The sequence below is a fragment of the Ptychodera flava genome, chromosome 8, assembly GCF_041260155.1.
Source record: "Ptychodera flava strain L36383 chromosome 8, AS_Pfla_20210202, whole genome shotgun sequence".
NCBI lineage: Eukaryota > Metazoa > Hemichordata > Enteropneusta > Ptychoderidae > Ptychodera > Ptychodera flava.
Genome location: NC_091935.1, coordinates 4,887,243 through 4,901,406, shown reverse-complemented (window position 1 = coordinate 4,901,406; position 14,164 = coordinate 4,887,243). Strand labels below are relative to the sequence as shown.

The 14,164-nt window shown below is 36.5% G+C and overlaps 1 protein-coding gene and 1 long non-coding RNA gene across 2 annotated transcripts; both read left to right on the top strand.

The window, feature by feature from the left end:
* Positions 1 to 6,892: 6,892 nt before the first annotated feature.
* On the top strand, positions 6,893 to 11,767 carry LOC139139480 (uncharacterized). Its single transcript, XM_070708393.1, has 10 exons — positions 6,893 to 7,012; positions 7,129 to 7,347; positions 7,770 to 7,938; positions 8,141 to 8,427; positions 8,715 to 8,912; positions 9,204 to 9,339; positions 9,945 to 10,128; positions 10,249 to 10,467; positions 10,774 to 10,957; positions 11,564 to 11,767. The coding sequence occupies exons 1-10, from the start codon at positions 7,010 to 7,012 to the stop codon at positions 11,765 to 11,767; spliced, it is 1,803 nt and encodes a 600-aa protein (XP_070564494.1). The 5' UTR covers positions 6,893 to 7,009.
* Positions 11,768 to 11,949: 182 nt separating this feature from the next.
* On the top strand, positions 11,950 to 13,256 carry LOC139137873 (uncharacterized). Its single transcript, XR_011553469.1, has 3 exons — positions 11,950 to 12,166; positions 12,742 to 12,948; positions 13,150 to 13,256. It is a non-coding gene; the product is annotated as an uncharacterized lncRNA (long non-coding RNA).
* The last annotated feature ends 908 nt before the right edge of the window (positions 13,257 to 14,164 follow it).

Sequence of the window (14,164 nt, the reverse complement as noted above, 5' to 3'; positions counted from 1 at the left end):
AACATCATATCATTACTGCACTAGGTGTATACTGTGTGTTGCTATTTGTTGATGACATCGCCGACAATTATCAAGTGGCCCGACGATTTTTTACATTCGACGACAAGAATGTCGTAGAAGTTAATAAACACAACTTAACAAAGATTGAGGTCATCGGTTCAACATTGGATCCTGCTACAGGAGACATTTGGGTCACTGACTTACAGAATGTTGTGGGTGATGGAAACAGTGTAAGTCATCCATGTGTTTGAAATGTACTTTGGCGAGTTGCATGAGTGTAAATAATTTTGAAATAACCTGCATTAATATGACCGTTCACAAATGTATAGCATTTTGATGATGTCGTTTGGAGACTTTTGATATCTAAAATTTTAATTCATGGTTTGATTTCATAATATGACAATTTAAACATTGCAATGAATGTAAGTATAGCAGCTGATAGTAATTTCCATATCGTAAGATTTTAATTTTTTCGACAGATACATGTGACATGGGGAAGTCATTTCACGAATGAATATCATCATCTCAACAAGTTTCTTGCTGAAATCTATCCCCATGTACCGCCTATTCATGAACCATATGAAGAAAAACACGGCCAACCGCCGTCACATCGGTCTGTAGAAGCTATTCCAAATGTAAACGGCATCGTCAAAACCATAACCACGTTCTCTGTTGATCATGAGGGCGGTACATCAATCCAAGAACCACCTGAATATAATCATTGGAACGATGTGCCTGATTTTCCGGTCAGTGCATATATATTAGATTGAGTTTTTTTTCTTCAAGTTAGATCCTTGTATGTACATGAACGCTGTTTGGTCGAAATAAGAAAAGATTTTCAAGTGGCGCAAAGCATAGGGAGGAACAATCTGATTAAAATCACATTAAGAGTACAGCGATGACTGCACACTTTGGGGGGCTTGAAAACATTATCCACATGATCCATTAGGACTTCAAACCACGTCCCCCGAATTCAGTTCGGATGCTTTGCCAAATGAGCCTACGTATCAGTTCAATTTGAACTGAAATTTCTTCACCGAAAGAGATCTGAGAGAGAGTCAGATCTAGTTGTGTGATTTTTCTCAATCGTCTCTACAATACATTCCCACGCTACACAACACTGGGGAACGGTGTATTGCAAACACGTTTTTAGTTACATATTTACGGTTCTTTAAAACACCTCCTTCGGGAGAATAATCAATGTAAATCTGATGTATCTTTGCAGTGACCACGGACTTCATCCATTTGAAATCCATTGTCTTAGCATTTTGTTAGTGTTATCAGTAGGAAGAGAAATTTAAAACCGTATTTGCATGTATTTGACTTTATGCACTACAGCATGAAACATTTCCAAATATGCTTGTCTCAAAGAGGAAATAATCATTCATTTTAGACTGAGGAGCAATTCTTTGACATTGAAAGAAGAGATGGCGATTCAGTGCGAATATGGATTACATCATTTGATGTTATGAACAACACAGCTACAGACAGTATTCTCATCCACATTGATTCATCTCCACCAGAACTGAATGACATATGGTTATCGAAAGATGGAGTGAAACAGTTAGCCGTACATAGCGCAGAAGAATTCTATGAAATGAAGTACGTTATTGATAATCCTATTGATAACGCAATTTCCGAGTAGTGAAACTCCGAGTTTATAGTCATCACCACTAATAATATACATGTAAGCGTAATTATATTATATGGCCTGTCCGTCACATTTTTACTGGTAGAGCTGAACCATATGACGGACCACAAATACAAAGTCATGGTTTGTTTACATGCCCGTGAATATGAATAAGAACTGACAGTATCCGAAACATCGTAACTTTACAGCTAAACGTAAATTGCGATTTGTACAGAATCATAATCGATCACAAAATAAAATGGAGCACTTTTGGGCCAAGTTTAAACACTCTTTTCGAAACAATTCTGCGAATTTGCAAATGTTTTTACAGCGCACACGACAGTGTGTCGCGTATTGCACGAGTTCTTGGGCCCTGTTGTCTGTAAATTTTGACCGTTTTCTTGGGATCGTTAATAATATGGTGGAAATAACAGACTCCGCTCTGACCATTAACGTTTATTTATGGGCGCGGGCAAGAGGAAAGCCAAAATTAACGGGCTCAACAAGCTTCACCCCTTAATTTTTGGCTTTCCTCTCTCTCTCTCTCTTGCCCATAAATAAACGTTCATCGTCAGGGCGCCGCCCTTTCTTTCCATATTATATGCATAATATTTAACAACAGTAACAATCTTCATTTATGTTTTTTTTTCTAAAATAGCATTGATTTTCACGCCTATGACCAGCACAGTGGCTTATCTACGATGCAGTGGACGATACATGACAAAGAAAATAGTAATGACGTTTTAGGAGAGGGAGTACTAGCTGTTGTGCGTATTCAGGTAGGGTATTACTGTGTTGCATATTAGATATCAAAACAACTTACATGTCGACGGTAGCGGAAGCACCAGCTTTCAGGTTTGATGGCAGCGATACATTCGCAAAAATAATTGAATTGCTGATGAAAATCTTTGTTGACAATACCAAATGTGATATTTCATTGAAGCGTATCAAAACGTGATAGTATAAGACTTTCTTATGTCAGACAAACCCAGATTTATCTAAAATAATTATGGTATTTGAATGACATAAATGTGGCATCTATGCATGGGCAAATATAATGAGCCATTATCACAGCACGAGCAAGTGGCTTTAAAAGTTTTGTTTTTACAGACTCATGTTTTTGATTTTAAGGATGTACGAGCGGTACGCGCGCGTGGAATTTGTCACTTCCCATAGGATACATTGAAATTTGCTGGAAAAGCAATTTCTACTAATGTCATTTTCATGAAAATATGCACAAAGCTCAATCTAGAGAAATAAATATACTGATCAAATAAAATTATATGGTCACCGCGCTAAATTTTGAGATAAACAGCATTGAATTATTTCGTCCATAGAAAATGCATTGGTGAAAAAATGCTGACTCAGCATTTATTCTCACAAATGGCTAAATTCATAGTCATTTATCTCAAAAACGAGCGCGGTGACCCCTATATTTTATCACACATTTTGGTAATACTTACAAAGGAGAATACAAAAATTGACAATTTAGAGAAATGACATTACTTTTAATTGTACCGATCGTACATCCTTAATGAAGAACAAGTTTTTGGGGATCGGGGAGAGACAATCAGAGTAAGGTAGCCTTCAGTAATTACAGGGGATGGGCCGGGGAATTTCGCGAACACCTGTACTGTAAAATGTGACCCTCCCCCAATCCTCCTGTCTAAAATGTGACCCTCCCCCTTGTCCGACATTCTAAAACTTGACCCTCCCCCCACCACCGCGGTATTCTCCCCGGAATAATTAAAAAAGTATCAGCTAATTTGCATAACAATTGGTTCAATTGTTATGTTAGGGACCAATTACAGAGGGGAGGGCTGGTGTTTTTGGAGGGACAGTCGCAATTTATCACGCAAGAATTTTTGAAGAGATATGGTATTTCATACAGTTTAGGGAGGGTCACCATACTTTGTGCAACTATAAGAAGGCAAGATGTAGCTAATTTAGTGCTTCATCCAAAAATATCAAATCATAATACATGGAGTCTATCAGGCAAATTATTGACAATTCACCCCCATAAAACATGCTATGTCTGTATTTTATATATGTTTGATAATGTATTTAAATGTACTTTGCTTGAATAGGGAAGTAAAATGTGCATTTGTGTACAAGAAATTGATTTCTGAATTTCATCTAAAAATTTGGTTCACTATCCATGGTGTTTATCATGAAATTATGAATAGTTTTTTACAATACAAAAATAGGTAAATCTTTGCATTTGTGTACTCTTGATTATTGATATTAATTTGCTTGATTAGACTAGAGTGACTAGAAATCTTTGATTTTGGAATTTCACCAAATGTCATTCAATACACTATGCATTGGGGTATATGATGAAACTATGAATAATTTTTTTTCAGTACAAAATTAGATAAATCTGTGCATTTATGTATGCTTGATTATTCACATTATTGTTCTTGATAAGACTAGAATGGTTACAAGTCCATGGTTGTGCAAGAAATTTGATTTTGGAATTTCACCAAAATGTTGATTCACTATGCATAGGGGTCTATGATGAAACTATGAATAATTTTTTTTCAGTACAAAATTAGATAAATCTGTGCATTTATGTATGCTTGATTATTCACATTATTGTTCTTGATAAGACTAGAATGGTTACAAATCCATGGTTGTGCAAGAAATTTGATTTTGGAATTTCACCAAAATGTCGATTCACTATGCATAGGGGTCTATGATGAAACTATGAATAATTTTTTTTCAGTACAAAATTAGATAAATCTGTGCATTTATGTATGCTTGATTATTAAGATTATTGTTCTTGATTAGACTAGAGTGGTTACAAGTCTATGGTTGTGTAAGAAATTTGATTTTGGAATCACACCAAAATGTCAATTCACTATGCATTAGGGTCTATAAGTGTGTGCGTATATTGTTGGTGATTTCCTATTCAGGAAATATCACACGGACAATCAAAGTTTTGGCCATAATATCAGCTTCTGTCAAAAGTGACCCTCCCCCCAAGATAGGTTTATAAAAAGTGACCCTCCCCCTTGAACTGTTTTCTAAAAAGTGACCCTCCCCCCAATTCCCCCGGCCCAACCCCCCCCTGTAATTACTGAAGGCTCCCTAAGCGTAATGTGCAGGATGAGGATGCAGGAGAAACTTTGAAAGGTTTGTTTTTTGAATAAATATGCCATACGTACCAATTTTTGGCTTAGCACGTCAAAGAATCTGATTCCTGTTCTACATTTACAGCAAAGTAACTGTTCAGCACCCGATTGCATTTGTATTCCAAAAGGCGATTGTTACTTGACCGAATACAGTATTGATTTAGATGCCAGTGACTTCATTATTCCAAGTGGAACACACGACCATGATTATATCATAACAGTCACAGTCACAAACAACGTTCAAATGTCTACAATCCAGACGCTACAGGTAACGACCTTTTTCAAAAGCATGGCTCTGCAATACAAAGAAATGTAGCAGTGCGTCACTTTGCAATTGATAGTGAAGTGTAATAGTCAGCGGTTGCTTGCTCCCACGTTAAACTTTACAAGATATGTTGTGGGAGGTTCTCAGTATGTGCTTGGGACCTTCTCAAACCCTACCTTTGCACTACATGCAAAACACAAGTAAACTATCCTGCCGATAGTAATTAATGCTACTCTCCTTATTTAGGTAACCATCGACACCAGTCCACCGGAGGTTGGATATGTTCACGAAGGATTCATCAGTCAACCCGATATAGACTACCAGCAGAACTTAACTATTCACTCATGGTGGCAAGGCTTCTTTGATAGAGAGAGTAGTGTTCTGTTGTATGTTTATGTTTTTGCTGAGGAATGCTTCGACGATGTACAGAGTATTACCTTCCCAACAAGTTATCCGGTAAGTTTTGTGCTTAACTTTGGAACTTAAACCCAAACAACAAATAGAATGAAGAGCATTTTACCGAACCATAAGTATAAATTGAATGTCAAATTTAATATATAGAAAAGAAAGCGAGTTATCAGGGTGCAGAAATTAAAAAACATGTAAAATTGGTGTTTTCACGGAAATTACATCTCATCATTTTGACGTTGTTGATGTTTTCATTTTCCATTCGTATTTCCGAGATAACAATAGGATATGTCCTTCCTTACCGTTCGTTCTAGGGTTTTATTAAACAGCTATGATGTCATCTGCTACAAAAGAAGCGACACTAAATGTCAATACGAGTTCCTTATTGAAATCGCAATAAAGATCTAATGGTCATGACCACTAATTCATTCTCGCAAATGGTTTCATGTATTGTGTCTAAAACCGGGGTGGAATATATGCATGGTCACCCACTCATTCAGTATTTTTCAACATGTCGAACAGTATAAGTAGTATCTCGTATCGAAGAAAACTCATGAAAAATGGCCGACTTTGTCAGTTTAATTTGTAGCAAATGATTGCTTTTGTTTTGTTTTTAACAGTTGATTAATGTAACCAGCACTGTTGCAAGTTGGACAGCGCCATCTCCAGGAAAGTATTACTGTACCGTTATCGCCTACAACCAAGCCCTTGACCCATCAACTCCTGTTTGTTCAGATGGCGTAACCATTGATGACACTGAGCCATCCGTAGAAGAAATCAAAATCACAAATCTTCGCACGCACAGTGGTGTAATCAAAGGGAAAAACCAGGAAGTTTGGATGATCGATAGTCATGGGTATCGGCATGAAGTAACTGATCCTTCAGATGAATGCAGGTATTCAGTTTACTTAGGAAATATGAACAGGGAATCCTAAAACACATGTTAATATGCAAATAATTAAATATTTCCATCAGGATTTTCTTCAACTAGCTTTCTTGCCTCATCCAGTAATCCCTACACATCAATTATATTGTATTTAGATGTAAATTTCTGTCAACTGCGACAATAGACTCTCTGTAATCAGGCATTGTGTTCAGCGAGAGCTGAAAAATAGCAGCCATGCTTGAAGGGCAGCATATTGAAAAGGGGATGACCTCTAGACCTCTACCAGAGATGACACTGGATAGCATTTGCAGTCAGATAACATTACTTGCGTAGGTAATTACTTTCTTCAAGTATAAACCGGTCAAGATATAACAGTATTGGAACTCCTCGCAATTTTACTTAATTGTTTTATTTCTTGCAAAGAACGTTATTTAAATGATGTACATCTTTACCGTTGCTGGTTGTTTAGATGTACTAATACTGTGTCTTACATATATAAGATACATAAGAATGACATGTAATATTTTACATTCCATTTTAGGCAAATTGCCCTTCCGGTTGACGATGTCCACATATGGCCTCATCTGCGTAAAAGTGATGGTAGCCTTAAGAATGAAAGCAGTAACGATACTGACTGTCTTAGGGTCGGATCGTATCAAGATTATTCATTTCTTGTAAATGAAAATATGGTAGGTACAAAATGTATGCGAATAACATCCGGTAAATTGCTTTTTGATGTTACTCTGCAAAAAGATGTCTTGTATTTAATTTAAGTGACATATATTTTTTTCAATACACCATATAGCTGGATGTTTCTTGGAGAGGAGGGGACGATGAAAGTGGAGTTTATGACTACCTTGTTGGTTTGAGTAGCACAGGTCAGGGTTTAAATGCCGATATACTGCCTCTTACGTCTACACATTCACATCCAAGGTTCATCACCTACCATCCAAATCTCGGGGAAGGTGTCGTTTTCTACATTGTCGTCCAGTCAATAAACAGGGCACGATTGACTACAACAAAGGTATGGCTTTCCGTGCAAAAATTGCCGTCGCATATTTACACATTTTGTAATCTTATTTTCAAAACCAATTATAAATGTAGAGATAGCTTATCTTGTATGTCTTCCATACTTGCCAGGTTTACGAACGTCCTTGGTATTGTAGCAGTTTCATGTAACTTTGCGCATTACGTTTCTGATTCAAGTGGTTTTGCTTTAATTGGTTATTGTTTGTTTGTACTTGTTCTTCTTCATTCTGTTGCCATTCGAAATCACTGGTATTGAGTATGACGGCTACCTTGCAAAGCGTACCATTGCGTCATTAAATTCCAGCACCAAATGTAATGACTCATTCGCAAAAGCTTTGGACATGAATAGAATAATGACATCCACTGAATAATTACATATTGTTAAAAACGTGTTTATTTGCTTGTTTACATACTTAGGTATTTGGGCCAATTATCGTTGAGGTAACAGCACCTGAATTCACAGGGGTAATTATTGTACAATATGAAGAGTATGACGGCCAGGGTCATCTTGTAGCTAAGTGGGATGAAGATAGTTTCTTTGAGAAGGACGACCCCGAACCACTATCTGATTATAAAGTTGCTGTTGGTAAGAGTTAATGCTACGTTACCGTGTTCTAAGGAACAAAGAAGAAGGTTTCAGTTAATAAGGTTGTCGCAGATCGTCGCAGATCTCTTACAAATGAGATTTGTATTTCATCGTATTATGGTATTTTAAGCTTTTACATATTGGCATTCTGTGAGTATAATACTCTTACAAACGATCTTTGTCTTAATATTTGAATATGAAGGTAGTACACCCTATGGAACTCAACTTTTACAATTTACCCCCGTGAGTGAGTTTCAAAGTCGCATGTGTGAGACAACACAGCAACCGTCGTGTGTAGGCGTGCCAACAGATATCTTAGACTGGGACCTGCACGGTGACCATATCTACTACATGTCTATCAAAGTTACCAACGTTGCTGGTTTAACTGTTACCGCTACATCAGAACCTTACAGACATCTAGTTGATTTGCCATCAGCTGGAGTTGTCTTAGATACCGTCAATCCAGAAAGTGCAGGTGTTATTTTTGGGGTGAGTTATTGCTTTATTAGTATAATTCTGAATTTTGAACTTAGCCAATCTTTTATGCTTCTTTAAACGCAACGACACATACTTGTAACTCGATGGATAACTTCATCGGAATAATATGACAAGTAACTTCTCTTAGGTTCAGAAACGGTAGATCAATTTCCCGCTTACTGTAACTCTTAGCTCGAGTTGGATCCCGCAAAATCAGGATAGGTGTACTTTCGATTTATACCACCATCCCAAGACAAAAATGGAGGAAATCCTTATTCATCAAAATGTCTTTCTTACAGGAACTTCCGGATATCGATTTTCAGTCAGTATCTACAGAGCTTCATTCACGTTGGCATGGTTTTGCGCACCCTTACCAGGACGTGTCATATGAAATAGCTGTTGGATCTTCTCCAGGTGACGACAACATCGTGAAATTTACAAACGTTGGTGTTCAAACTCAGTATTCTCTATATGGACTTCTACTATCTCACTATGAGGTAATCTTGCTTTTCATTTTGAATTTGAGTTCATTTGCACATATTAGTAAACAAATTTGTTGACGACGTATTGGAACTAGGGAAGGCTGAAACATTTGTACAGAATTTTGGATGACATACATTATTACTCTTCATCAGTATATATCCGTTCTAAACATTTAGTGATCCAATCGTTCGCCACATTGTGGTCTTAAATACTTATAATTATTCAGAAACACATTCTTGTTATTTTCATTTTGAGCGTCCTGATCACCGCATTATCTCTCAATGTCTATTTATCTTCAAATTTAGAAATATTTCATCACTGTAAGAGCACAGTCTGAATCGGGCTTCGTAACTGCCAGTTCAGATGGCGTTACCATCTTATCGGATAACGATGTTATCGACGGTGCTTTTGTTTTCGATGGCATGGGTTGCGCAGACAAAGGTAAAGCATAATAAATTGAATTTAGATTCTTCCTATTCATACGAACATTCATTTCAACATATAGCTTATACTTGTATCCGAATGTTTAAATATGTGACCATGGCATACTCACAATACAAGTACTGCATATTGCGGATCGCTTCAGAAAACCTGAGGGAATCAACTTCATTTAATCATTTAAGTTAGTACGTGCCTCGAAAGAGAAAGACTTCAACTTTCGCTCAAAGTTTCCATTCGGAATATTTCGGCCATGCTCTTTCAAAATCATGAATATAGATCGGGAGTCTTCATGCACATTTGGTAGAAGAGAAAGAAATTATCCGAGATTTACCGATATTTGAAATTCAAATGTTAACGTTATGAAGAAAAATAATGTTATCAATTTTCAAAAAAACAACACATTTAATAGTTTTTACTCAAAGAGCTTTAAAATGAACTCCACAAGTGGTAGTTCAAAATAATGCAAAAGTTTGAGAGTCAAACTATCTATCCCTGAGGCTCATTCTACCCTACACTGGTAATATTTTTCTTTTTTGTCTCTTTCGATATGTTCAGACATTGAGACGTAAACGTTTTATACAGGGGATGTGCATTTTCCTTTTCAGGAAAGAATGATACCTATTTTGATAGGAGTCACCATGATTACACCAGTAGATTACAATGTTCTGATGACATCGAGTACCAAGCGTCAAAATCCACAGTTTTTGCCCACTGGATCGTAAATAATAAAACTATGGATTTTATTAGCTACATTGAAGTTGGTATTGAGAGGGAAAATTGTGAAAATAGGTGAGTAATGCCAGCGTCTCCTACCATGTTACAAAGTCAAAGAAAGAAAGAACAAGTACTTCATGACACAAATTTGAATCAATGAATGTTTTTATCTCTGCATTTTGCATCTTTATATAGTTCATACCCAACATGGGATGTTGTCCATCAATATGATCGTATGCATGTTGCCAAGTATGTGCAATTTACTGGAATGAACCTTACCCCTGGCGATCGCTATCGTACAATTGTCAAGTTTTGTTTCCCCGATGGATGTTTCCAACAAGTTTACAGCAGTGGCTTTTGGGTAATACCATACAATCCAGTTTCAGAAGGAATTGAAAACATCTTCTACAATGGGTAAGCTCTCTTACGAATGTGTTTAAACTACTAATTTTTTTCAGTTCACCTTTTATGTTTAACATTTTCTAGAACGAACAGCAAGTGATGTAAATCCATGTAGGGTTAATATCGTACAATATGAACTTGAATCTACCGACAATTGGAGTTTTGCATGGGTATTTAAATGCAAGACATGCGCAATAAGACCCAGCGTCAATGGCTTTATGTCGATATTTATATGGCATCAACTATATCAACAACAACAGCAACAGCAACTAAAACAACAACAATCATCACTATTATTGTATGTTTGTTTTGTCTTAGCTCGCTATTACTTGAATTTACATGGGCGGAATTTGTCAACGTAGAATTAAACGGAAAACTTGAAAGTGAGGAATACATGGATTACTATGAATGGAACATTGCTGTTGATACTGAAGCTTCAACTCATGGAAATTTCCTGTATAAATGGATGAAGATCACCAATCCCAATCACAACGAAAACAAGGTATAGACTCTCGTTTTAAAAGATTTTGTCCATGTTACACAACCCACTAGGTCATGTTTTCTGACGTTATAAATTTCTTTTTCAAATTTCAAAGATGAAACGTAAAAGCTCATTTCAATCAAGTGCAGTTAAATAATGCGTTGTCTTTTATTTACGTGTTTATTTTCGTCGCACTCCTTCGAAGACTCTCAAATTTAATAAGTTCTCGTTAGAATTCGAACTCACAACTAATGGTATTTATCTAGTCACCCAGAGAAAACATCACAGTCAAATCCGCTCGGTTGAATTCCAACCCTAAAATGATTACTTCAATAGCCGAGGTGTAGTTTTTATAATTATTCTGACTGCGACCCTTCAAAAAATACTTGGTGTTCAAAAAAACAGTTTCTTTATATGTAGAAAAGCTTTACACAAACAAACTTATTACAGGATCAAAACCTGGATTTTAAATCTCCTGTATACTTAAAAAAGTCATATAACACTCCGCATCAGTGAAATATAATATCAATGCATCGCACAATTGTTAGGTTCATATTTCATGCCCTCTGTAAAATTGCGTTTACCAACTACAATTCTACATAACACTATGATTGTTTATACTTTTAGCTTACTTACACAGCAACCTTGGAAGATAAACTCATCTTTTCTGACTGTCTGAACCTTGCAATTCGTGGTCACAACAAGGCAGGTCTATACTCAACGATCTATAAGACAATAGTGGACTGTGACTCAGTAGATCCACTGTATGTTGTTCCTAATATCGTAATTGACGCTGTTGGGGAAACTGACGAACACGGCGATGTAAAGTAAGTTCAGCACAGGCAATTAACTTGGTGAAACGTTTAGAAATTTCAACAATAAATTAACCTACATCTACAGGTATACTGACAGGGAACATATGGAATACAATCGACGTTTTAGAAACTTTGTTTTATATTTACTAGCTATGTACTCAGCGCTGAATGCATTTATTTCAGAGATATCTATCTAGAGGTAAACAGCAAGTGGCCCCATGCTGATGTTGAGTACACACCTTCAAGGCATAAGTTATCGGCTGTCTGGCCGACACTACGATATGCAGAATATGATTGGAAAGTTGTTATAGATGAGGCTGTTGATACGTGGGCATATAAGGAAAACGGTGATGGACTTAACTATGAATCTTATGGATGTAACTCACCAAATGTCATTGCATGTGGAACAACACGGGTAATCTTCTTCAGTTGCGTCTCTGTTGTAGTAATTTTACAACAAGTGCATTCCATACTTCGTAAAAAAGTGGAATTTTCGACCTTCGAAAATAAAACTGAGTCAGGACACACTTTCAGATTAAACTTAAAGTCACATTTGTTAGCTCGATAACATTCTGGTTTGTCTTTTAAAGTTGTAAGTTTCAGTGTATCACAACGGTTGAAGTCTATGACTTTGCTCTGTCTTCCTTAACTATATTGATATAGCGTACAGTATATTGTATGCTTTTCTTTCAATCTTCACACGGCGAACGGCATTTTCACTCATGTTGTCATAACCGGTAAAAATGGAAATGCACAATTGGTTGTGATGACAGGGATAACAGAAAGATAACAAGAAAGACTATGATGACGAGCAGCGTAGTTCACTGTCGTGTACAGTCAGGAAGGCTTTTAAACTAGTAATAAAGGTCTGACTCAGCTGATTGTCTGAACGATTTCCATCAGACACAGTAAGTCGCCAAATATTCAATTAAATGTCTACACGTACAAAGGTTAGCTTATGTATGTATTAATTACCATTGCTTTCGACAGGACAATTTTGCTAACATTCCAAATATACAGCTACAACATGGACACAGATATTATATATGCATACATGCAAATAGCAGCCATTCTGGTGGAGAAGCTGGTCAAGGAGAGGTTCCAGTGATGTCAGAGTGTTCAGATGGAATAACAGTTGATTGGACCCCGCCAAAGGCCGGTAAAGTTTGGATAGGATGGCCACAAATGCAGTATCAGGTAATAATAATGTCTAACTTTGTCAGCAGAACAAGAACCATGTAGTCTCCTTTCCATTTTACTGATTTCAATTTTATCCATACGTTATCCCATAATGAGTGTTACGATGTGTTGGTCATCCTATTTATGATGCTGTTAATATAATTTTGTCCAATACATTCTACTGAGATTGACAAAAAAAAACATACATTCTCCATATAGACGTCAACATCTCACCTTGTCATAAACTGGGAAAGCTTTATCGACGTTGAAGAATCGGGACGTACCTCACATGACAGTGGGATACATAACTATGAAGTCGCTGTGGGTAAGTTGATGCATATTACACACTCAAAGTTGAAATGACCTATTTGCTGCCATTATGTTTTTCCATCGACACCTTATACTATGACGTCACCCTGTTCATCTTTGAGAAGCACTGCTATAGAATATTTGCTACGTTCATTCATCGATAAAAATGATCCATGAACTAAAATAGATCCTACTGAAATAGTTCATATCTTTATATTAATTCATGTACGTTACAAAAGATTATTTCAGTAACTAGTATATAATGTGTGTTAACTTAACTTAGTCAGTCGATTTGAAAAGGGCAAAAACCTTACAGAATCCAACTTAGTCGGATATGCAATTGAAACGAAAAACCCTTTGTGAGATTGCATTTATGAGAATCAATCGAGCAATCAAGGTGTCGTGAACTAACATATTGTTCGACTTTGTGAAAAGATGGCATTGGGTTATCTTTAGCATGGTTAAAAAAACTAATTTTGACGTATAAAATAGAACCCGAGCCCAGCGAATCCTATTCTTCATGGAATGGTAATGTAGGTCCTCGTGATGTTGTTAATCTGATACTTATTACATTTAATGTATCATTGCAGGGACATACCCAGGTGGGCTTGATGTTCATGATTTCCAGGACGTTGGTATTGCTAATTGGGTCTACTTACATGTATCGACGTTACAAGCTGGACATACTTACTATGCTACAGTGAGAGGTAAATACCATTGCAGTAGATGTTACATTTACTGAATACATGAAATATGTAGGCATAAAGAGAAGTGAATGTAGCATTTACTGTTACACATGAAACTAAAGTGAATGATTTGGAAATTCACGCTGCAAGAAGAAAAAACATTTTGCGTAAGGATGCTTATGCTACATTATCTATTATAATATTAGTCTAAAAATTTTAATATAAGAATTAAAATGAGC